The following is a 27,061-nucleotide window of genomic DNA, read 5'->3' as shown; positions in this document are numbered from 1 at the left end:
TTATAAGACCAGCAGCCGCCACTGTTACATTTATTATACACTATACTGCAGATAAATATCTGTCTGTGAAAAACATTCTAACATTGTGATTTAAATTTCTAATCTTGCAGAATGGACAGACAAGTGTAAACTGACCTCTGATCTTGCTACATACAAACTTGAATAACAGCACCTGGACTTTTTGCACCTTACCTCCATTACTTATGAAAGTACAACTATGCATTAAAGCCAACCTACACACTGTTGCACACTGTGCTCACTTTGACTGTAAAGCTTTGGACTTTACTCACAGAGTGTAGACTGCTGCACCAAGCACTGTAAACTGTCAAGGTCAGTCACTACGCGGGTAAGACTGGACCCAAAATGCAGCCAACACAGGGGGATGAGGTTCAAACAGGTTTTATTAACTTAACAAAGAGCTTAACACAACACTGGTGTCGCACAGGGAAATGTAAGAACTTAAACAACCGGCAACACGAACAGACCGAGGACAAACCAGACATGAACAGCTTGAGGACGAACCAGACATGAACAGGCAACGCCCCCAGATGATGACAAATCCAGAGATAAACAGATGAACCAACACAGACAAAGGGGAGCACAAAGACTATATAGACAAGGGAGGCAAGGGTGACACAGGTGAAACACATTAGGGTGGGGCAGAAAATCACCACACAGAAACAGGACCAAGACAGGAAGCAAAAACATTGAGACACACAAGGAAACCAATTACAAAATAAAACAGGAAGTGACAAAAGTCCAAACAAACTAACAAAAAGTGTCTGCCATGGCAAACCATGACAGTACCCCCCCCTTAAGGGTCGGATTCCAGACGACCCTCAAAAAACAAACACTAAGTCGGGCGGGAGGAGGGATCCAGGGGCCAGTGGACAGGCGGGAAGGCCACCAGGCCATGGAAAGAGCCTAGGACCACAGGGGCAGCCTCTGGAGGTCGAGCCAGAGGATGGCGTCGCCCCTCTGGAGGGCAAGCAGGAGACCGGCGTGGCAGGCAGAGCTCCTTCAGAGGGTGACCAGGAACCGACTGAGTAACAGGGGCAGGAGTCAGCTGGGCTGCCGACAGAATAAGAGGAGCAGGTATCAGCCGGACCACCGGTTGGGAATCAGGATCAGGTGTCGGCCGGACCACTGACTGGGAACTAAGGCTGGGGCGACGCGTCGACGTCATCAATTACGTCGACACAAAAAATACGTCGGCGCAAAAATGTGCGTCGATGCGTCGTTTGAAAACAAACAATGGCGGCAGCAAGTAGCGGCAGTATCGATACCAGCGAGTCAGTTGACTCTGATCAATGTAGAACACGAACTCGTAGTTCAAAGGTATGGGACTATTTTTCCGTAAAAGGGCGCAATTCTGTCGTTTGTCAGCTGTGTAAAATGGAGATGGCTTATCATAAAAGCACGACGGCGATGCACCAGCACATCAAAAGGCGGCATCCAGGCGCAGCTTGTGTGGATGACAAAAGTTTTCAACTTTTTACAATATCCACTTTTCTTTTCTTGTTTGTTTTGTTGTGCCATATTATGTTATGCAAGGATTCGTCACATTTTATTACTATATTGTAACATTAAACATCACACCGTGCCATTCATCCAAACACTCCCACGTACACATACAGACACACAGACACACACAATATTCTTGAGTGAAAAGGCAGAGTGTATGTTCCTGTGAGTGAACAGCACTTTATATTTTGTTAGTTAAAAAAGAACACTGCTGCTGTTTATATTTTATTGATTTTATGATGATAACATTTTCTTGAGTCTTGCACAACAAGAACTTGTTTTATTTATTGAAAGTATTTTATTTCATTTTATTTTTTGTTAAACGCTACCTCTATTTGGTAATTTTGGGTGAAAACAATAATAATAGGTTGGGATGAAGAAATTTGTGTTTTTTCATTGAGATACATAAATTAGCATATGTAAATTGCTATATAAGTCAAATAATGGGAAAATAATCGATAATCAAATTCGAATCGAATTGAAAAAATGAATCGTTAGATTAATCGATGCATCGAAAAAATAATCGCTAGATTAATCGATTAATCGGTCAGCTGGGCTGCCGACAGGAAACGAGGAACAGGGATCATCCGGACCACTGACTGGGAACCAGAATCAGGAGTCAGCTGGGCCATCGACAGGACACTAGGAAAAGGATTCGGCCGGATCGCCAACAGGACACATGGAGCAGGAATTGGCTGGACCGCCAACAGGATATGAGGAGCAGGAGTCGGTTGGACCACTGACTGGGAACTAGAATCAGGAGTCAGCTGGGCCGCCAGCAGGACACAAGGAACAGGATTCGGTCGGACCGTTGACAGGAAATGAGGAGCAGGAGTCGGCCGGACCACTGACTGGGAACCAGAATCAGAAGTCAGCTGGGCCGCCAACAGGACAGGGGGAGCAGGGGAGACACCTAACTCAGGAGCCAGGGAGGAATCGACCGGGACCCCTGATGCTGAGACAGCTGATGCGTCAGCCAGGATGGTCGACCCGGGAATTGAGGCAGGAGCCGACAAAACGCCAACTGGGACCCCCGACGCTGGAACAGCTGATGCGTCAGCCAGGGTAGTTGGCAAGGGCTCCTGACCACAGGGGAGCAGAGGCTCTGGACAGTGGGGTAGCTTGGACTTGGGCTGGAAGCTGCGGACCTTAAACTGTGGCTTGGGCCAGAAGTGAGAAACCTGGGGCTTGGATCGAGGCCGAGCCTTCCTGTAGCGACGGGAGCCATCATGACCTCGCCTTCTAAGGCTACCGCGAAACCCCGTAAAAATAGCCAGACGAGTTCCCTTGAAAGGGGACTTGTCAGGGTCGTCCAGGTCAGAGTCAGAGAGGGGATCAGCCAGCATGGCTGAAACCAAAATGCAGCCAACACAGGGGGATGAGGTGCCAACAGGTTTATTAACTTAACAAAGAGCTTACACAACACTGGTGTAGCACAGGGAAACATAAGAACTTAAACAACCAGCAACATGAACAGACTGAGGACAAACCAGACATGAACAGGCAATGAAACCAGATGATGACAAACCCAGAGATAAACAGACGAACCAACACAGACAAAGGGAAGCACAGAGACTATATTGACAAGGGAGGCAAGGGTGATTGAACACAGGTGAAACACATGACAATCACCACACAGAAACAGGACCAAGTAAAAACATTGAGACACACAAGGAACTAATTACAAAATAAAACAGGAAGTGACATAAGTCCAAAAAAACTAACAAAAATTGTCTGCCATGGTAAACCATGACATACGCTATATATGTAGTATTATTTTTATATTGTTTTTTCTCATGTCTAACATTTCAACTGTAATTTATACTTGTTAGATTCACCTACCTCTTTTTATTATCCAGACTTGTTTTCTGACTGTTAAATTATAATCTGTAACTTCCACATTAAAAGGTCTAAAACGTGTAAAAAATGTTCCACATTTTGTCGTGTTGTGTTCCTACATTATCCCAAATTTTAACAGCAATTTTCAAACCTAGACAAATCTGTGATTGTAATCATGGTAACAGTCCATTTCATTTGGGTCATTTGGATAGATAGATAGATAGATAGATACTTTATTTATCCCCTAGGGGAAATTCATGTGTCCATTAGCTCATTGTTGATAATAATAATAAAAAGTTAATAATGAATAAAAAATAACGATTACATTAGTCCACTTCCTTTGGCTGAGGTGTTCTACAGCCTGATGGCAATCGGAACAAAGGATCTCCTGAACCTCTCTGTTCTGCAGTGAGATGAGATGTTTTTATGCAGCTGTAGCTGTTTCTCTTTCCCTCCAGAATGTTGTGGAGAGGATGGTTGGTATTGTCTAATATGGCCTCCATCTTACATTGCATGCGTCTCTCCAAAACAGTCCTGAGTGTGCATGTGCAGCATTTCACTGCAGATGTCAAAGGACTTGAGCCTCCTGCCCCTTCCGGTAGATAGACATTCTGAGCTGTTTCTCTGTCCTGCCAGAATATTGTGGAGAGGGTGGACTCCAGACTCCTGCCAAGCACAGACCTGAGCCTCCTGAGGAAAAAGAGCCAGCTCTGCCCCTTCCAGTAGATGGAATCCGTTATCAGGGACCAGTCCAGTTTACTGTCCAGGTGCACACCTAGGTATCTATAAGTGTGTACCACCTCAATGTTCTTCCCTTGAATGTTGACTGGCTAAAGGGCACGCCTAGACCTCCCAAAGTCCATGACCATCTCCTTGGTTTTGGAGGTGTTCAGTAGGAGGCAGTTCTTGTTGCTCCATTCACTGAAGGCCATCATCAGATCCCTGTACTCCTCTTCCTGCCCATTCCTGATATGCGCCACAATAGCTGTGTCATCCGAGTATTTCTGGATGTGGCAGGACTCAGAGTTATATTTAAGGTCCACCGTATACAGGGTGAACAGGAACAGAGCCAGAACAGTCCCCTGTGGAGCCCCAGTGCTGCTCATCACTGTCCCTGAGACACAGTTACCCAGCCTGACGTACTGTCGTCGTCTTGTCAGGTAATCCACAATCTAGGACGTGAAGCAGGGATCCACCCCCATCCCTTCCAGTTTGTTTTTAAGAATGGTAGGTTGGATGGTGTTAAATGCACTTAAAAAATCAAAGAACATAATCCTCATGTAACTACCTGGCTCATCCAAGTAAGAATAGGCTGCTGGAGCATGTAAAGGATGACAGTATCATCCACTCCAACATGTTCCTTGTAGGCGAACTGTAGTAGACCATAGTATTAGAACACTTAGCACTGGGAAGGTGTCTGCTGTTAAAACCTGGCACAAATGGAACTAATTTCCTACAGGACAGGAAAAGTCTCCCCTTCCACTGTGGTTATGGTTGCAATAGCACTTGGCCACTCAAGATGAACCTTGTTTCACTGATGAGATAGAATCTGCCCGAGTAAAATTGCAATTTGTTGAGAAACTCGATTTACTCCGGCTGCTTCTGTTGCATCATTAAACTGAAAATGCTTCTTACAACCAAACCAGGTTCTTCACAGCGATAATGGGAGATGTATGATGGATGTGTGCTCAAACAGCAGCTTCTGCCCACCCTGACATACAGAGAGGGCCCTGGGCAAGGCAGGGATGAAATGGCATCATCCGTTGATAGAGGCAGTAGCACAGGAAGGAGTGCTGGGTAGCTGTGTTACAGTGTTTGACAGTGATTGAATGAGTCCAGTCCTTTCTCTATTGCATGTGTATGGATTAATAATACACAACACAGCAACATGAAATCCAGCTGTACACAAGGAGAAGAGAAAATAAATACAAGTCCTGGGAGTAAAGTGGAAGAGAGCTGCAATGTGCACTGCTGTGTATCCATGTGTACGAGTCACTTTGTTGTGTCACAGTAACTCAGCATGACAACCCTCAGCATATCTACATTAGGCTGTGTGTCTGTATGTGTATGCATGAGAGAAGTAGTAAATTAAATAAAACCCAGGTGACCTGCAAACCAGACTTTTGTAGTGGAATAGAAATTACTGGTCTCACAGCTCAGTCTTTACAACAGAACTTTTTTTTTTTTTTAAGACAAATATAAATATTTATGACTTATTGAAATGATTCAATAGAAAATGTGGAAGTATACAGTCTGGGTTCCACATCTCCAGTGTGCCACGAACACAACACATTGCAGTTAATGGCTGGATAAACTTCATGCTATAACGGAGGAGAACCATAATGATGAACACAAGTGAGGATATTGCTTTTCACTTTAATTACTATTTACATGAATTGGAAATAAATCCTCCTTTGTTTGGCAGTCATCTTTCATCTGGGCGTCATTGCTTCATCCCATAGATAATGAGAATATTTTACATGGAGATTTCAGCTTTAGTTTAGGTTAGTGAAAATTCACCATCTATAATTAGAGGAATCTCTGTCTGTCTGTCAGTTTATCTGTCTGTGTGTCTGTCGATAACCACTCATTCGATCGGCTTCAGACTCAGCAGGTGTGTTGCTGAGGAACCAAGGCAGTGTTGAGTCTGTCAACTGAAGTTTTTTGGATGAACTGTTCTTCAGAAAGCTTCAAACATTGCTGTGCTATGTTCTACTTGACATGAAGAAAAAATTAACACAGATGAACGCCATAAGTAGCTCATTTTCATGAAGTTAAAGATCAAGGCTGTTGTTTTCTTTGCTGAGAGCAGTGTCATTAGTAGTGTGTCCTTGAATGAACATGGGGGAAAAATCCCTGGCTTTAAAGTGTACCAGATGGAGTTAAACATCCCATACCAGCTGAGTTGAAGAAGCCATACTGTTGAGATGGAGATATAAGCCTTTTCTACCATTGTTCCAAGATGGAAATATCAACTTCCTGGCTAACAAGTGTGATGAACTGGATGCACTTGTGAACAACACTCCCGACCGTTATGTGGAGTTACCCGGCTTCCCTGCAGTACAAGCAGACAGAGATGCCAGGTCAAGGAGGCCTACACTGCTTCAGCTCTACCACCACTTGACAGATCAGATCATAATCTGGTTTTTCTTCAGCCTTCCTACAAGTCCTGTGTACTGAGGCAGGCTGCAACCACCCGCTCATTCAGGAACTGGACCCCGGAGGCCAGTGAGTCTCTAAAAGACTGTTTTGAGTGCACAGGTTGGAATGTCCTGTTGGAGTCACAGGAAAATGATAAAAGCCTCCCGGACCCTGGCCTTGATAGAATGGTTGAATGTACCACAGACTACATTAACTTCTGTATGGACACTGTAATACCAGCAAGGACTGTACACTGCTTTCCAAACAACAAACCCTGGATCACCAGTGACATCAAGACCCTCCTCAACCAGAAAAAGGAGGCCTTCAGGGATGGAGACAGGGAGAAGCTCAGGTGTGTGCAACATGAGCTGAAGAGGAGATTAAAGCAGGCGAAGGAGGACAACAAAAAGAAAGAGAGGAAGCTGCAGCACAACAACACCAGAGAGGTGTGGGGGGGATGAGGACCATCACTGGCTATAAAGAGAAGAACAGTCAGACCGGTGGCCCTCACATCACACATCATAAAGACCCTGGAGCGGCTGTTTCTCCATCTTCTGAAGCCACAGGTTGAACATGCACTAGACCCCCTACAGTACGCCTACAAGGAAGTGGATGATGCCACCCTTTACATGCTCCACCAGCCCATTCTTACTTGGATGAGCCAGGTAGTTACATGACGATTATGATATTTGATTTTTCATCATTCAACCCCCCATTCTTAAAGACAAGCTGAAAGTGATGGGTCGTGGATCCTTGGTTCAGGTCCTAAATTGTGGATTACCTGACAAGACGACCACAGTACGTCAGGCTGGGTAACTGTGTCTCAGGGACAGTGATGAGCAGCACTGGGGCTCCACAGGGGACTGCTCTGGCTCTGTTCCTGTTCACCCTGTATACGGTGGACTTTAAATACAACTCTTGAGTCCTGCCACATCCAGATATACTTGTATGACACAGCTATTGTGTTTCAGGAATGGGCAGGAAGAGGAGTACAGGGATCTGGTGATGGCCTTCAGTGAATGGAACGGAAAGAACTGCCTCCTTCTGAACACCCTCCAAGACCAAGGAGATGGTCATGGACTTTGGGAGGTCTAGGCCCACCCTTCAGCCAGTCAACATGCGAGGGAAGGACATTGAGGTGGTGCATACTTATAAATACCTAGGACAGTAAACTGGACTGGTCACTGAACACGGATGCCATCTACCTGAACACACACAGCCGGCTCTTTTTCCTCAGGAAGCTCAGGTCCTTTGACATCTGCAGTGAAATGCTGCACATGTTTTATCAGTCAATGGTGGCCAGTGTACTTTTTTATGCTGTAGTCTGCTGGGGCAGCAGCACGTCTGACATGAACACAAAGAGACTGGATAAGCTGGTAAAATAGGCTGGGTCTGTACTTGGCAGGAGTTTGGACTCACTCAGGACTGTTGTGGAGAGATAAGGTTTATATCTCCATCTCCTAGCCTTTAGCTTAGCCCCGGCTCTGCATCCACGGTATGGCTTCTTCAGCTGAGTACACTATTTTCTCCATCGTCAGATGAAACAACGGCGTACAAAAAAACATCAATCGACAACAAATATACTAATAAATACAAATATATTCCAAAAACTATGAGCTACGTGGACTTGCTGCCATTTGTTGTCAATGCATCATTCGAATGAAGGAGGTTCTATTGAAAAAGAATACCGGACTTTATTTATTCAAAAAAAAAACTGAACAAATGAACGTGAACTAGTTCATTTTTGAACTGTGAACTTAGTTCAAAATTTAAAAAAATTAACTTTGAACATAAGCTAGTTCATTTTCATCTGTATGAATTGAACTAGTTCTTTTTAAGTGTGAACTGGCACAACACTGTCCAAGGCAGCAATAGCAACATTTGCTGAACACATTCATTGTGTTTCGGCAATTCACAGTATTGGTAACAGCAAACTAACGTTATCATGTCTACTGTAGCCGAATATGTAGCATCAAGTTACTTAGACATGAGGAGAAGAAAATCCAGTTCTGAGTCCAGCTGGACTGTAAATGGACTGTATTTATACTCACTCAAAGCACTTTACACTACTAGTCACATTCACCCATTCACAGAACATTCATACAGCACTTTGCTCTACATATATCGTCCTCTTCTACCATACACATTCGTACACTGATGATGCCCAACTTCTTGACCACTGATTAGTGGATGACCCACTCTACTCCTGAGCCTCCTGACCACAGCCGCCCTCTAAGCAGCTCGTTCTCCATCTCTGTAAAGCCAGTCAGTATGTGCACAAGCACAGGAAGTTGCTTCTCAATTCACCTCAAAGGGGATTTATTCTCATGAACATGTAGAAAATAGACATTGTTGATATGTGACATCTAGTCACTCCCCACAAGGACGGGCCGCACTCATCAGGGAGTAATAATAATGAGTAATGATAATACATTCCACTTTAGGGGAACCTAAACTCAGAGCCTACAGGCAGGTGGTGGATGTATGGAAAACTATGCTGTTGTCACATCTAAATGTGCTGCCACGTTTGTATCAGGTGCATCTCACTGGGATTTTGGAAACAGTGCTTGCACAGTAATACTGGGATCTCACTTAATTTGTCATGCATTTGTTTTACTCGAGATAGACTACAAGGATCCTGTGACCTTAAAAGAGATAATGAGATGAAACTGATTTTACAAGCTTCTCTTATTTTGTTGATCATGTTTTTGTTATTGATGTTATTTATTTGAATTTTAACATAGAGCAGCTGTGTGGGAGGATTACAAGGAGGGCGGCAGCTTGAATGGGTCACCATACACCACCATAGTACATACATTTAGCATTTGTGATGCTGTGAATGTAGAAATAGTTGGTGTGGTAGTGGTTGCCATACCAACCTGCTACAGTAACATACTCATGTTTAGAAGGCAGGTTTAAAGGAAAACTGTGGTTCATTACAGTCTGGGTTTTATCTTTTTAGTTCAGTTGTGAAAGACTGTACCAACCAAAGTTACTGCTGACAGCTGACAACATGGCAGCGTCATCAGAGGAGAAAGAAACACAAGCAATCTTACAGGTTGTAAACCTGTCACCTGGTTAAACAAAATTTGATGTGCTGTACTGGTGTCCTGACTATGTTTTCTATGACTGGAATGAGGACATGTTGTGTCAATTTTAACATGTTGTAAACATGATGATACTGAACGTATCAGTTTAATGGTCATAGAAAACATGTTTGTTTTCCTTCACACTGGACAAGCTGGAATTTACCAATATTTGATATTTTTATTTGATAAAATACTTCAAATTATTTGCTGATTGTTGAAATAACTATTTTTCTGTATGTGTATGTGAAATGTGTGTGCAGGAGGTGGGCTGTGATCGGCAGCTGGCCAGTGGTGCCAGGGAAGATAACTGTGGCATCTGTGGTGGTGACGGCTCCACATGCAGGCTGGTTCGAGGACAGGCCCTCCCCCACCTGACACCAGAACAATGTAGGTATCTGACCACCGGCTTGGCAATGATGGATTTGTGTTCAGCTCACATACATGTCTTTATTCACTCTGGTTCCATTTATCAGCTTCATGTTCCCAAGCTAAGAAACAATACTTAACACAATGGACTTTAAATACCCTTACACCTTGTTCCCCACTTTAAATGTTTGCTTTCTGGGTCATTTTAGAGCCAACCCCTCAGCTCAGGTCTATATCTCTCTGCTGGTTTCATAACCACAGACGAAACATGTCTATGTCCCTGCCCAGCCTTCCTCCCAGTCATGTGTGGAAGGTTTATAACAAAGCTGGATATCTGTCTGCTGTGACTCTGGGCTCTCACTTGTCTTGGCTGTGTGTCAGTGGTTGCTGAGTTGGCTACAGGTCTTCAGGAGCCTTCTCATTCGCCAGCATTTATTTAGCCTGGACTATTAAAATGTCATCTGGCTACAGCGTAAAAGGAAGAACCAAGCAGAAAATGTTTGTTTGGAAATGGCTTTTAATCAGTTTCCATCTTAGTTTTAGAAAAGCACTGATCATTCAGTGACTCGCAAGAGATAGAAAAGTGCTGACAAGCAGATCAGTTTTAACTGCTTGCTGTAGTTCTCTAGAATAAATTGCAAAAAGTTGCTTTATTCAGGAAACGATAACAATATAGAGACACATCTTCACCTGCTATGATTAGCAAGTCTACAAAGTCTGGACATTTAGGAAAAGTGTGGACATTTTTCTCCATTGCCTTGATCTGAAGAGCAAAACTCCAGCTCCAGCATTATTTGTAGTATAAAGAACAACTTTATTCAACTATGAGAGCGATGTGTTGTGGCTCAAGGCATGGATGAGGGTCAACCCCAATGAGAGGTGTTTCTCTACCCTGCTTCCATTGTTTTAATGGAGATGAAGGTTATATAGATTGTTGGAAAAATAACAGGAACCTCTTACAATAGTACAATCCAGTCTAACTACACCAAAGTCTGAGCTTCAGAAATGACCACAGAGCTGAATCAATGTGTTTCTGTTATTTTGTCCGGAAAATATACAGTACACAGGCGTGAGAATGGTTTTAAATGACAAGCACAATTGTATCCTGTTCCCAAGAAGGAGCAGTTCTTGTGGTCAGCATTTTGTCAGAGGCTTGGCATCATTTGTAAGCTTTGCATTCACTTTTGAAGTTTCAGTCTCATGTCCTCTCTGCTTGTCCTTCAGCTTTAATGCACCAAAAGCAGTGCGCTGATACAGGAAACCAATTATGACCAGTTTGGTTTACCTTGGTTAGTGAGTTAATTTACTATTACTGACACAGAGAGTATCACCTTTGTTCTCCCTCATCCATCATTCATGACTCTCCTGTTCATCAGTCACTGCATTTGGAATATGAATTGGCTGCAGTATTCTCTCAAGGTCCAGCAGACATGAACTGTTTATCTGTGTTTCATTTCACTCATTTATTTTGATGGTCACTTTTTTAAAATACATGGCTTTACTTTTAAGCACCTTTTTTAAACAGAAAAAATGCAAATGACTGTAGCTGAATTTATTTCATTGCTTCCATAAAATTAGGACATTACAGATGCAGTTTCCAAGAATGATTATGTTAGTGGGCAAAGCCTCACAGCTGGCAGCAAGAACACCTTAATTGTTTGAGCTCAGCACTCAGTTGTTGCCAGAAGGAAAAGTAAGTTTCATAAAATGTGGAAAATAGAATTAACACTCCATTTGTCTATAAATGTCTCGCCTTATTACAACACCTCCTCACTCATACACAGAGGGAGAAACACTTCTTATGTGAGAAGTCCGAAAGTATTTTTGCAGGCCGAAAAACAGAATTGCTCCCACAGCAGTAAATACTTGAGATAGTTTAGCTCTGTGCTTGTTGTGTAGACTGTGAGCTTAACCTGAAGAGAGTGTCATGATTGACTACTTAGCAAAGCTCACTGATATTTAACAGCAAACATGGATGATATTCAGGTCTGAGGAGCTGATCAGTGCCGCAGGTGTGAAGCAGCCAGATTAAGGGATGGCAGTGAATTTAGTGCAGGGGTCTCCAATGTTATACTTTCTACATCTGTGAGTACATGAATGTCCATGAAGGTCCACAAGGATCTGTGTGATGCAAATGTCTTCATCTGAAGGTGTACACAAGCCTCTGGTGTGGAAGTCCATGAACCCACCAATCTCTTATGTCTGCACAGTCACTACAATGCAAGGGTACCAACTGTACAAGAGATGGAAAACAAACATGGACGCTGAGTTTGAAGAGAGCAGGATGATAAAAGCAGGGCAATGATGTTGATGGTACACATCTTAGCATTTCAGCTACAGAGGCAAAATCTGAAGTGTATCCATGTCTGTGTCCAAAACTGCATTGAAGTCAATCGGCTCATTTAGATTATTCAAGTTCCGACATTTGTCACTGTTAATTAAATATTGAAACTAAGTGATAGCCACCAAAGCTAATGTTGCTGCAACAACATCCTATGTAGCATCATAACTGTGAATGTGATAACCTATTAATATTAACACAGCTGCTATCCTGCAGCTTACCTAATTAGAAATGAATCATTTATAATTCATTTGTGTACACAAGTGGAAAGATGTAATCCCTCTGCCACCTGCCAGAATAAGGACATGTTATTATATTATTTGGCAGTTAACTAGTTCAGAGGGTCATTTCTCCTTTCAAGATATATACACATTTCTGAAACTTCCCTCAACAGCCGTTCAGTCTTAAAACAATCTTTTACAGTAGGCTACATGTTCCAGTAGACCCGATGATGACAAAAATCTTTCTCTTGTACTGTTGTTCTTACAACTTACGGTCCTCACAGAGACAGACATGTATGTGCGCACGCGCACACACACACACACACACAAACACGCACGCACACACACACACACACACACACACACACATACGTACACTGAAAAAGAACTCACACTGTAATCTTTAATGTTTTGATCACTGGTTTCACTGCTCACTTTCAGTCCCTATCTTCACTTTATATCCTCTTGTATCTCCCCTCATCTTCTATAGTTCATTACACTAAGATTCAAGGTCAAAATGAACTGGCAAAACTTCGTTGCTCACTTGATGTTAAGTTGCCAAACAAATAATAGCATTGAATGGGACATTTGTCTGCCAGCTTCAATCTGTGAAGAGGAACAAATACAAATACAAATGTAACAGAGTGATCTCAGCCTTTGATTGGACATTTGACAATTGTTCGTTGAGGTGCAGGTAGGATGGGTTTTTTAGCTTGTCAGGGATATAGATTAATGCTCAACAAATGAGATTTCAGGAAGTGGGCACCATAGTTTGTTACAGCAGTTACACATACAACAAGTAAATAAATAAATAAATGTGGCTCAGTGAGTCAGTGATTTTTTTCACAGATCAGACCTAAATGTGAACTGTATTGAAAATGTTGGTTGATTTGATGAGATTAGAGTGAATATGGGGATTTCAGGGTGCTGTAGTTTCCTACAGCAAGACTGTTGTATTTGTAAGTAAAAAAAAATATTTGTAATTTGATTTTTAAAAAATTGTAAAGCTAAAAATTAAAGCTGTGGAAGCAGTGGAAAAGCTGTAAACAAACACGTGGCATGTTAACACATCAAATAGCGGATGTGTTAGCAAAAAGTTTCTGCAAAAACTGTGAAACCAAAACCACCACCTGAATGATTCCAAAGGCTTCATGGAGCTAAGGGGACCTGCTGATGGGTTCTATGGGTTATATTCAATTCACATTTGATCTGTTGTTTATTTGTTGTCCATTGTTTATATGTTTATTTATATACTGTAGCTCAAAGTGACTCTGTAGTGGACAGTGACTTTCTCTTTGTGTCTGTTGTTTATGTTATTTTGTCTGTTTTAACATCAGTTTATATGATTGTTTTATTGAAATCATGTGATGAGCTCACCAAGGCAAGTTCATAACAGTCATAATGGTATTAATATGAAGTGAACACCATTCCTCCAAAGTTCTGTTAACTCCTTCTGTCTCACATCAATCAATCCTCCACTCAGTTTTATGGGATTTTCCTTTCATTTTCAACCCTCTGTATTTTGTATTGTATGTTGAAACCTCGTGTCTGCCTGCAGCTCTGAAGACAGTGCTGGAAGTGCCGTTGGGAAGCCGCTTTCTCAGACTCAATGCCAAAGGACCTGATGTGATAGGTGAGCACAGAGAATCTTATTCTGTCATATGTTTATCAGAGTCTGTGCTTGTCAGACTTGAGCACTTTTTGATTCACAGTATTCAGACACTGATATACCTGTGCGTACATTTAGATACATGAATAAGAAAACCTCAGGTCAGATATACTATTAAAAAGAGAGCTGAAAGAATGTGCTTCCGAAGTGAGATGTAGTTTATTTTCCTCTGTTGGTCTTTGGATTGAATGTAGAGAATGATTGTTACTGTCTGATGAATCAGGGTGTTTGTTTTTATGGAGGTGTGTCTTTATGTATTTGTGATATATGGTTATCGTTTTGTCAAATTTTACAAAAATAGTGAAGACAAGAGAGGGAGATTGATAATTATTTTGGAAAATAGCAATTATCTCACAGTGGGTAAATGGCTTTGATGTTGGCATTTTAATACTAGATAACTTAGACTGAGAAATATGGGAATAAAATGCAAATTGTGTATGAAGATGCTCTCACACACATATTTGTGTACATCAGGACAGAGAGTGTGGACTTGTTCTCTCCATTGAAAAAGATGTTGCATCCATCATAAATTTCACAGATCTTACTGCTGAGTTTGCTGCCAAGTAAGTGACTTTCATGTAATTCATTCCATTTAGCCTACAGTGAGTCCATCTCATTTGAGCTCCAACAGAATTTCTTATAGTGCTGCCAGCATGACGGTCAGAAAAGTTTCTAACAGTCATTTCTTTGGTTTATGAAAGTGTTGAAATGAGATTATTCAGTGAATCTCAGCTACAGCTGTGAGGATCTGCTGGAGTCTGGCAGAGTGAGACTGATGGACAATGTACAGCAACATCAGTGATCAATAAACAGCACATCAGCGCTGGCCACATCAGTCTTGCAAATTTTGACTTTTGAGATCAATTCTATATCTATTTTAAAAAAGTTTCCCATTCTGCCACAGCTCTGGCTGTAGCTCAGCTGGTAGAGCGGAGCAGCCATGATTCGATCAGGTGGTAGAGATCTGGCCAAAGGTTTGGACCCGGCCCCAAAGTGAAACCTACCCAAACCCCATGTGCATAAATAGATTTTTAAAACGGAGATACCACATCCACATAGACCTGCATTGATGTATGTATGTGTATGGGAAAAATAAGTCACCTTGAACAGAATGAATGTCAGTCGTGTGAAGTCAAAGTGTACCAACTGCAGGACTGTGTGTTAGCAGAAACGTGACTTTTAGCTTGAATTCAAAAGCTTAACTATTATTGAATCAACATGTAGCACCCCACGGTACACTAGACTAATGGGGTGATTTTGGGTTTGTTTGGTGTTAAGGTAGCTACCCGAAGGCTTACCTATTTTAAGTAATCTGATATTACTGTTAATGATATTCAAAAATAATTCAAACCAATACACTTGTTTCTAATTTCAACGTTATAAAATGAAACAAATGTAGTTTACTTAAGGTTTTGCGGCAATACAAATATTTACCCTTTAAATTAAAATGAAACAAACAAACAAAATATATATCTAGTATCTCCAAAACATACCTTATACCCCCCTTTAAAAGAAATAAATAACCTCTGGACTAACTCAAAAGTACTTTACTGAGCAATACTAAAAAATACCCCTCAATTGCTCATCACAAATGTATAACCAAATACCTTAATGGTTTAATACTCAATAACTGATACTCAATAACATAAAATACTATACACTAACGTGGGCCCACACACGCACACTCACACACACACACTCATGCTAACAGAAACCCCTGTTGCAGGACTGTTTGATGCTCGGGTGCGTTGCGGCTCACAGTTCAGACGAAGAAGTCCTCTCTTCCCCGCGAAAACCGCGCAGCCTGTCCGACTCACAGCTCAGCTGACGAAATCCTCTGCTCTTCCCGCAGAAGAAAAGCCAGGCAAACTCACAGCTCAGCTGGAAAAATCTTCAGTGGGCACCAGACGACCACAACGGCGAAGTCTTCCTCCTTCCGTCCGACAAGTTGTCCTTTAACTTCACGTTGACCAAACACCCACACACACACTAATACTAGCCTCAATAAACTCTCAGTTAATGAGGAACAGTGCGGTAGTATTTGTGCTTTTTTGTTTCTCTTGTGATTCTTGTCAGCAGCTTCTGTAGCAAGTTGGTAGGCTTTGTGGAGACCTGTTCTCAGTTTGGTTACATATTGCTGGTAAGTCACTCCTTCCTCACTCCGATCAGACACTCCAAAACAAATGTCTACTGGCAAACGAGCTTCTCTCCCAAACATCAGCAGGTAAGGTGAGTAACCAGTTGCATCATTACGGGGGCAATTGTATGCGTGCACTAAGTGGCTGATGTTCTGACTCCACCTCTGCTTCTGATTTGGATCTAGAGTGCCAAGCATAGAGAGGAGGGTGCGATTAAACCTCTCAGGTTGTGGATCCCCTTGAGGATGGTAAGGCGATGTTCTGGACTTACGTATCCCCAACATTCGCAGGAGGTCTTGGATTAGTCTGCTTTCAAAATCCCACTCTTGATCCAAATGTATCTGGGCAGGAAGTCCATAGTGCACAAAGTACCGTTCACACAGAATCTTGGCTACAGTGGCAGCCTTTTGATCTCTTGATGGAAAAGCCTGTGCATATCTGGTGAAATGATCAGTTACAACAAGGATATTGCCAATTCCTTGGGAATCTGGCTCAAGAGACAAAAAATCAATACACACCAGATTGAGTGGTCCTTTACTGGTTATCTGGTTTAATGGGGCAGCTCTCTGAGGGGGCGTCTTACGTGTGACACACCTGCCACAATTTCTGACGTACTGCTCCACCTCTGCTCCCATTTTGGGCCAGTAAAACCGGTCTCTGATGAGTTCGATTGTCTTTTCTACCCCCAGATGTCCTGACTCATCATGGAGGGATCTGAGTACCATGGCGATACACTCTTTGGGAAGAACAAGCTGATGTACTTCTGTACCAGACAGTCTCTCAACTTTTCTGTAGAGCAGTTCATCCATAATCACTAACTTATTTGCCTCTCTCTGAAGCAACATGGCCCCTGGATCACCATTCTTATTGGTGGGAATTGGGTGTCCGCCACCAATCGCTTGCTTTATTGGCGCAATCACTGAGTCTGCGTCTTGAGCTTTGATGAGATCTTTTCTACTAACCTGACTCAAGCATCCAACGATTGGGGAAAACATAACACTCATGTATAGCCACTGGAGAAATCCCTAAAGGCTTTGCATAGTTCAGCGAACCTTCAGATGGCTTCCCACAGGCAATCTGCTTGCAGAGAGCTTTAACACTCTCAGGGGGCATGTTTTGCCACTCAGATGCATCAACTGGAAGGGGGTTATGTCACAGTGAATCTGCATCAATGTTGCTGCACCCTGGCCGATACTGGAGCGTGAAGTTGTACGTAGACAGAGCAGCTAGCCAACGGTGACCAGTTGCATTAAGTTTGGCTGTGGTGAGGATGTACGTTAGGGGGTTGTTATCCGTCCTCACCACAAATTTGGCCCCATACAGATAATCGTGGAATTTATCGACCACAGCCCATTTCAGTGCCAAGAACTCAAGCTGGTGCACTGGGTAGTTCTTCTCAGAGGAACTGATATTTCTGCTAGCAAAAGCAACTGGTCTCAATCCTTCCGGGTGTTCTTGGTTGAGCACAGCTCCCAAACCATGGAAACTGGCATCAATGTGCAACACATAAGGCTCGGATGGATCAGCGAAAGCCAGGACAGGGGCATTGGTGAGACAGTGAATGATGTTCTTGAAAGCCTCTGTGCATAACTGATCCCACCTCTCTCCAAAAGGTTCATTCACTCTATAGTACGTCTTATCGTGTACCTTGGCTGCTTTACTCTTCATTTGGGTGGGAGGGTAACCCTTACACAGTTCAGTAAGAGGTCTGACTACGATAGAGTAGTTCTTTATGAAGCGACGGTAGTATCCACAGGACCCTAGAAATGACTGCAAGGATGGGAGATCAGTGGGCTGTTTCCAGTGAGCTACCGCTTCAACTTTGGCTGGCTCTGTGGCAATCCCACCCTCTGATACAATGTGTCCCACATATGTTACTTGTGGCCGGCAGAACTGACACTTGTCTATCGACAACTTCAGACCAGCTTCTTCCAGTCTGTCGATCACTTTGAGAAGTCTTCGTTCGTGCTCCTCCAGAGTTTTCCCGAACACTATAAGATCATCCAGATACACGATGACATCGAGCATTTGCATGTCTCCGACAGCCTTCTCCATAAGTCTCTCAAAGCTTGCCGGGGCTGCGGTGATCCCGAGGCATTCTTTCAAACTGAAAAAAACCTGCTGGGCAGATAAAAGCGGTTTTCTCTTTGTCTTCTTCCGCTGTTGGGATCTGATAATAACCACTGCGCAAATCCAACACTGAAAACCACTTGCTTCCAGCCAAACAGTCCAACGCATCATCAATGCGTGGCACAGTGTACTGATCAGGGATTGTTCTTCGGTTCAGTGTCCGATAGTCCACACACATGCGTAACTGTCCATTTTTCTTTCATGCCAGGACAATTGGTGAAGCATAAGGACTTCTTGATTCTTTTATTATCCCTGCTGCCAGGAGTCCTTGAAGGTGGCGTCTAAGGTCATCAAGGTCAGCCAGGGATATACGGCGCGACTGTTCTCTGAATGGGGTATCACCAGTCAGCCGCATATGATGCTCCACCCCCTTGGCTAACCCAACATCCCATTCGTCAGTGGAGAACAGGTTAGACCTCTCAGAGAGTTTTTGTCTCAGTCTTTGTCTCCATTCATTTGGAATTGGAGAGTCTCCAAAATCGAACAGTGACGAATCAATCTCTGGGGGAGTCTCTGACTTTGAAGTTGGGATCTCAGTCACCATATCAGCTACATGAAGGTGTGCAATCACTGCGCCAATTGGGATGGAGGTAACTTTGAGTGACTCATTTTGCAACACTAGGAACTTGTTCGTGTCCATCATTTTTGACAACAGGACAGTGGGCTGCACCAACACGCTGGGGGGAAGAGCTGGTGAAGGTGCACGCTCTGTGATAAGGACACTATCTTCCAGGGTATGTTTCTCTTTTACTTTACATGTAGCAATATACTCACTACCAGATCGTCACCTGAGAACCACTGTCCAGGAGAGCGACGCAAGGCTTGCCATCAATTTTCATATCAGCAGTGGAGGGTGGTCCTACAAGCCCTTCTGGCAGGCTGCCCGCCTGCACATCCACTGCACTTCTCTTAACTCCAGCATTTATGGGGTTCACTGCAGTCGTGTCAGCCCTTTGTTCTCTTTGATTTGTCTTCAGTTGTCGCTGAGCACGGATTAGTTTCTGCATCACTTTTGGATAGTTTTCCGCAGCACTACACTTAGTGGCAAAATGCCCATCCTCACCACAGCGGTAACACAAAAAGTCACTTGAGTCTCTTTGAGATGACGCTTTCTGCCGACTTGTGAAGGGCGGTGCATCTTGACGGGAATATGTATCGCTGGACACTTTGGTAGGGTTGACTGACATAACCGAGACTTGTTTCCTCAGTTTTTTAACTTCTTTCTTTTGCTTGAACGTTTTTATCTTCTCCTGAGGCTTCCGCCTCAGTAATGACTGCAGGTTCTGGGGTCGGAGGTACAATAGACAAAGCTGCAAGCTCAGTGAGTTGTGATTTCAACTCTTGTATCTCCACTCTGAGATCTCTTATTTCTGCTTCCGCCGGTAATGTTACAGTCTTAACATGTACTGATTTGCCTGGATTCAATTTACGCCGGGAGGCTTCATACTCCTCTTCGGTACGTATCTCATTCAACAGCTGCAAAAATGTAGGTGGTTGATCCCTTCGCTCTCTTAGCCTGAGGTTTAGTAGCATCATGTCAGATCTTGTAGCCCCTTTAGTGAGTTGGTCAAGGCATGCTTTGTCTGTGGAGGCAGGTTGCAACCCCCCTTTTGGACCACCTTGTTCAGAACCCTTTCCATCCTTCTCAGAAATGCTGAAAGCCTCTCATTTGGTTGCTGACAGAGCATTCTAAAGGCAAAGTAGAGTTATTCTCCTGTTTCAGGGGTGCTGGAAGTGTTCTCGATCACATCAATGTACTCTTTAGGAGTTGTATCTGGATCATTGAAACGAACAGCTTGTAAGATCTCTAGTGCAGGACCCTTTACACTTTCCATTATTTTCATTCGCTTCTCTCTGTCTGGTCGGTCACACTCCTCTATCACCAGCCTAGCTTGCTCTATCCAGTTATCTAACTGCTCTTCTCCAGGAAGTGTTGAGAGGACACCAGAGAAGGTTCGCAACCTCCTGTATGAGTTATTGTCACTAGTAGGTTTCCCTGTTCTCTGCATTATGTCTCCAACTGCTCTGATAATGGTTTCAGGTGTGGACGCTTGGAGTGGAACAGAAAGACCAGAGACTTGTGGAAACTCATGTGCATTGTCCCTTCTCAGCCTTGAATACAGTTTCCTCTTCAGAGGGCCCAAAAATCCTCCATGGTGCATCACAACCCTCGGGTAACACATCCAGAGGGAGGGCTCTTGGGTTTACTTGCTCCCTGCACTCACATAAGACACTTAGGCTTTGAGACTGAGGATCGTACATCCTTCTTCTGACTTTCACCCGTCCAAGAGCTTTTATGGACTGCAGAGTTTCTTCAATGACGTCAACCTCTGTGATCTCTGGGACATCGTTGACCAGTATGGCATATTTGGGGTTAATGCCCTCGCCTTTGCACCAGTGCTGTAGTTGCGCCATAATGCTCTTTTGCCTAGTAGCTGCACTGTACTGTTTTTACAAAACTTTTTTTTTTTCACTTTCAGCTTTTGTAGTTTAAAGTAACCTGAGCTCATATGATAACCTATTAGTAGGTTTTTTAACTCATGAATGAAGTTAAGTTTTGCTTTTAACGCTTTTTTAAAACTGTTTTTAACTAAGATATTGTACCTATATTGCGGTCACGACTACTACAATGAATAGGTTTTAACTTTCTTAAACATATGAACTAAGGATATATTGCAAGATTAGTTTATTCCCTATGAAATGTTTTACTTGTCTTACTTAACTGTTTTTGTTGTCTGGGTCAGTAACTAACTTGAAACTAAATTATCCCAGCGGTGCCTCCATTTTATGTAGCACCCCACAGTACACTAGACTAATGGGGTGATTTTGGGTTCGTTTGGTGTTAAGGTAGCTACCCAAAGGTTTACCTATTGTAAGTAATCTGATATTACTGTTAATGATATTCAAAAATAATTCAAACCAATACACTTTTTTCTAACTTATTAACTGACATGAGACAACGTTATAAAATTAAAAAAATGTAGTTTACTTAAGGTTTTAAGTAATACAAATATTTACCCTTTAAATTAAAATTAAACAAACAAACAAAATATATATCTAGTATCTCCAAAACACACCTTATACCCCCCTTTAAAAGAAATAAATAACCTCTGGACTAACTCAAAAGTACTTTACTGAGCAATACTAAAAAATACCCCTCAATTGCTCATCACAAATGTATAACCAAATACCTTAATGGTTTAATACTCAATAACTGATACTCAATAACTGAAAATACTATACACTAACGTGGGCCCACACACGCACACTCACAGACACACACTCACGCTAATAGAAATCCCTGTTGCAGGCCTGTTTGATGCTCGGGTGCGTTGCAGCCGATGAAAATCCTCTCTTCCCACGAGAGAAACCACACAGCAGGCTCACAGTTCAGACGAAGAAGTCCTCTCCTCCCCGCGAAAACCGCGCAGCTAGTCCGACTCACAGCTCAGCTGACAAAATACTCCGCTCTTCCCGCAGAAGAACAGCCAGGCAAACTCACAGCTCAGCTGGAAAAATCTTCGGCGGGCACCAGACGACCGCAACGGCGAAGTCTTCCTCCTTCCGTCCGACAAGTTGTCCTTTAACTTCACATTGACTCAACACCCACACAAACACTAATACTAACCTCAATAAACTCTCAGTTAATGAGGAACAGTGCGGTAGTATTTATAATTTTTCTCAGTACTCGAGATACATTACATTGTGCTCCTCTCGGTGCTAGCTTAGCTGCTGCCTCATGCTGTGTCCCCTTTTCCTTTTTTTTTTTCCTTCCTCCTTTTCCGCATTCTACTCCAATCATCACAGGTGAATCAAACAGACTACGTACCCAACCAATAAAACAATAGAACAAAGCCACATGAATTCTATAAAGGCAGATCTCGCGATATTTAACTATTTATCTTCAAAATGAACTTAAAATGCACTTATTCTTTTTAACTGAAATCTCCATTAATTTATTAATATTCAGTGTGTCTCTATTAATTATTGTGAAAACAACCTTATTAAGTTTTCTGAAAACTACCTTATTAAGTGTTATGAAAATAATCTTAATTCCACTTAATTTCTTATATTATTTGGTCTTTCCTCCTTTATAAAGTACCTTTATATAACCCCTCATTTTCTCACAGGGGCTACAAACATGTCAATTGGAACTGTTATGTTATGTCAGGATGACTCATCCTGTTTCACTATTGCCAAGGGCTTCCTCTTTGTGGGAACTGTTGGGTTTCTCTCTGTAATAAAGTAAGGTCTCGACCTTACCCTGTAATGTGCCATGAGGTAATGTATATTATTATTTACCGCTATACAAATAAATTGAATTGAACTGAATTATACAGGGTCAAACTGCAGTCTTACCCTATAATGTTCTTTATCATCTACTCTCTTCTTACCACCAAAGTGAAATAGATTCCTGTACAATGTCAAGTGGATGAGTTGTCTCTCAGTCTGTGTTTATTTCCCTTTGTACTGAGACAGTGTCAACATGAAATGAACCATAACTAAATGGCATCTATGTATATTTTTTACTTTGGCATTTGCCAAATGAACTGAACTACTGGTGTGACAGTAACCTTAGTGTATTGAGGAATTATAGTAATTCATTATGTGCTATAGTCATGTAGATTATGGATTGGAATATGGGTTAAGGAAGAACATAAAACTTACACTTAAAACCCTCCATATTCCTACAAGCTGAACCCCGTATTTACAAGCTGAGAGCGTTTTGTTTGTCATTTGGGTTTTCCTGACCTGTTTTATTGTCAGTTGAAAGGATTGCAACAGCCCACGATGAACCCAGATGAACCCAGCACATGTCCACAAGTAACCCTGCTAATATACTCAATTTGGAACTTGAGTATATTCGCAGGGTTACTTGATTATATTAGTATCCCAAAGGGCAGCAGGATTTAGCTTTATTTGAGTGTTTACATCTGATCACTGCAGTATAGCAGTTTTAGCCCCATTTAGAAATAGTCTGTAATTTTCGGGAATCAAAGGTAATTTGACAAATTAAGTGTAACTTTAATAGTCAAGGTGTTTACTATTTAGTGTAAAATCCTTGATTGGATGAAGTCTATGACATAATGTAAATCAGTTGACACTTGCTATGCTGGTGATGGAACCTATGTCTGGTTTTCAGCGTGTGAAACACCTTCTTAGCTGGACTGAGATCAAGTGCCTGAGTCTGTTGCTAAACAACATTGTACTGCTGGGTCATAACAAACTCCTGGGATTCTTTTTAGTTGTGCTGTTGCGAGCTTGCATAGAAGAAAACAATGGGAGGCAGAAATCTGAGTTTATATTATTATTAAGTCCTGTGCCCCAATAAACCACACAACTACTGCTGTTTATTAAGCACTGGAACAGAACAGAACACAAACACCTTCTGAAGTTCCTTTCAGAAATGTGTTCCTTTCCACTGGACTTAGAGTGCTACTAAAGTACTCCATTGTTAGTCAGGTGGTGGAGTAGGTTGGCGACAGCGGCACAGACCCGGACAAAGCAGTGACAGTATGATGCCAAGCGCAGGAAGCTTTGTAGCTCACTGATGTTGGCAGAGGTTGGCCAGCCACCAAAGCTGGGTTGGTGGCTACATCACTAGCGCTGACCACATGACCCAGGAACCTTGTCACCTTTGTCAGTAGGAATCAGCTTTAGCCCAGCACAGAGGATTGCAGGGAGGACCTCACATGGGTTAGACAGAGCTCCATCTAAGTCATTAGTGTGCACCAGTAGGTCGTCAAGGTACACAATGACTCTGGGGTACGTTCGCCAGCACATCAGCTGTTCGAACATAGTTGGTACTTTGCAGAGCCTGAATGGTATGATACAGAACTGCCACAACCCCTGTCTAATGGTGGAGGCGGTCTTGAGTCTTGCATCAGAGGCCAGCTCCACCTGACAGTTGCTGCTGTGCAGGTCGAACCTACTGGACTCTGAAATCCAGTCGAGGACATCATTGATTCGAGGTAGCAGGTAAGAGTCCTTTTCTGTAAGAGCATTAAGGCATTGGTAGACCACACAGAACCACCACTTCTTCCTCCAACTGGACTGAAGTACCATGGTCTCTTTGCTTAGGGTGATGGTTGCTCTTGGCATGTTAACACAGGTTACCTAGCGGGTCAGCAGGTCCAGGCCGATGATGCATGGGTCCCGAATGTTACATAGCCACAACTTGTGCCCAAGCTCATTGTCTCCAGCCTGGACTTGTAGCAGCTTCTTCCCCCTCATGCCAGCCTTTTTTCTTGTGACCTTCATCAGCTGGATGTTGTGCAGTGACCATGATTGGGATGATGCTAGATCACACCAGGGACCCAGCATTGTTGACCATTAAGCTGGCAGGTCAGAGCCAGTCCTTTGATGTGACCTGCACGGCCAACCCAGTGTGCATTGGCCATGGAGGGGGGCTGGAGAGTAGAGTGCTAGTTCCCTCCCTGGACTACTCCACTGTTGCTTCCCTCCAAGTGAGTGGCTCTGACTTTTGGCAATGGTGCTGGGTAGTTGAAGGCTTTGCAACCAGGCTTGTCACATCAGTAAAAGCAATTTACCAGCCAGGGTGGACGTTGCCTGGATGATGAAGGCCATTACTGTGATGGATGACTGCATGGAGAGCACCACATGGGCCCATTCAGCTTCACGGAGAGCTTCACTGAGGGATTAAGGCATGGGGAGGCAAACATGCCGGTGCAGCTGTTCCAGTGTGAGCCCCTGCAGGAAAGCGTGCAGGGCCAGCTCCTCTTGGGCGGCTGCAGGGAACCACAGGTAACCATGTCGGGCACATCTGTGGTGAAAGTGCCCATGCTCTCTACTTCTTGGTAGTGGCGGCTGGCTAGCTGCTTCTTGCTCTGGACAGCAAAGGGTCGCTGCAACTTGGACAAGACCTGGAGGTCCCGCTGCTCTGTTGGGGTTTAGTCAAAGAGCACCTACAATGCTTTTAAGCACCTTGAATGGCCTCAGTGTATGATAATGTGATATACAAATATATTTGCCTTTCCTTGCCTTTTCTCTCCAGGGCCAGGTGTGTAGGTGGCAAATTTACTGTGTGCAGATAAAGTTTCAATTACTACATTTGTCTGTGATAATTAAATGTAAATACACTAATTACATATCAAAGATCAACTTTATATCTATCTAAAAAAGTGTTCTTGGTGTTCATTCCCATGGCAACGTTGGTGATGTTACATATTGCAGGATCCTGAGCCTTCTGCTGTCCAAAACTGTTAAAAAACACAATTTCTCAGAAAGGAAATTGGAATGATTAAAACTAATGGCCTTCACATAAACCCAACATGTAGTTAAATTATCAAGGGGATGTTTTTCTTGTTTTTCTTGGGCATCTAATATTGCCATGGATGGATAAGGTACTATTGGAATCAATTGAAAACTCATTTGCATGAATATCCTGATGCCAACAGGTATCACAGATTCAAGAAACATCAAAATAAATTTTATTCCCAGGGTGGCCCTACTTTCAGAGAATTGGAAAAGGAGTAGAGCTGCTGCTCCTGCCCATTGAAAATAGTCAGTTGTGGTGGTATGTGTCATGTTTTTCAATGGCAGACACTTTTTGTTAGTTTTGTTTTGGACTTTTCGCACTTCCTGTTTTATTTTGTAATTTGGTTCCTTGTGTGTCAGTGTTTTTGCTTCTTGTCGTGGTCTTGTTTCTGTGTGGTGATTGTCTGCCCCGCCCTGATGTGTTTCACCTGTGTGCAATCACCTTGCCTCCTGTGTCTATATAGTCTTTGTGCTTCCCTTTGTCTGTGTTGGTTTGTCTGTTTAGTTCAGGGTTTGTTCACCTCGTATGTTCATGTCTGCATTTTGTTAAATAAACCTGCCTGCACCGTTCCCCAATGTGTTGGCTGCATTTGGGTCCAACTTACCCCTCAAACCCGTGACAGTATGGGCATCTGACAGGATCAGCTCCTGGACTAGTGAGCCTGCTGCCACCAAAACACAGACTTCAAGAAGCGGCGTAAGAGGGATGAATTGGATAAGCAAACATAGTGATATTTTGCTGCACATTTACAATATTTTCCAAACATTTCTTTTTATGTGGTTTTACAGTACTTTGTTCAAATGATTTCCCTCAGTAGTCCTGAACACACTCTTGTCTTTCAGGTTTACCTGGACTTTATACCTATTTGTGAAATGAGCAGCTGGCAGTGCTGTATTCTTAGAACTATAAAATCCTGAGGAGCAACGATGTGGCTGCCAACATATTTGTTCTGTTTTTCATAAGACTTTATTTGTGAAGTTAAAATATGGAGTTAATATTGAAAGTTACTGTACATTGATAAATGTCCTTCTTGCTCCATCTCTCCCTCAGCCATCGAAGCCATCTCTCTTCAGGGAAGGAAGGAGGAGATGAGTCTGGTGGCTACAGGCTCCTATGTAATAGGAAACACCTCCCTGGACTTTCAAAGGGGGACAGACAGGCAGACACTCAGGACACATGGCCCACTCAACGCTGATTACATTATCAAGGTGAAACAGGATAACAGGCCTAGGATTATAGCATAAAAGCCTTAGGAGTTTTGGCTTCTGATACATATTTTATTATAGATACAAGAGATACTTAATAGCTAAATCAAGCTGTTGCA

At 42.8% G+C, this 27,061-nt stretch overlaps 1 protein-coding gene across 1 annotated transcript in view; it reads left to right on the top strand.

The window, feature by feature from the left end:
- adamtsl3 (ADAMTS-like 3) overlaps nt 1–27,061 on the top strand; it is a 196,309-nt gene that overhangs the window by 115,457 nt on the left and 53,791 nt on the right. The window contains exons 5-7 of the mRNA XM_023425560.2: nt 9,854–9,980; nt 14,080–14,154; nt 26,788–26,945. Coding sequence (XP_023281328.2) covers nt 9,854–9,980; nt 14,080–14,154; nt 26,788–26,945 — 360 coding nt within the window. The remainder of the gene's footprint in view (nt 1–9,853; nt 9,981–14,079; nt 14,155–26,787; nt 26,946–27,061) is intronic.

Source organism: Seriola lalandi, unplaced genomic scaffold, assembly GCF_002814215.2.
Source record: "Seriola lalandi dorsalis isolate HSWRI2012SDOR001 ecotype SW California unplaced genomic scaffold, Sedor1 jcf7180002054784, whole genome shotgun sequence".
Lineage (NCBI taxonomy): Eukaryota > Metazoa > Chordata > Actinopteri > Carangiformes > Carangidae > Seriola > Seriola lalandi.
The sequence above is the reverse complement of the archived record's forward strand: the minus strand, read 5'-3'. Positions and strand labels throughout refer to the sequence as shown.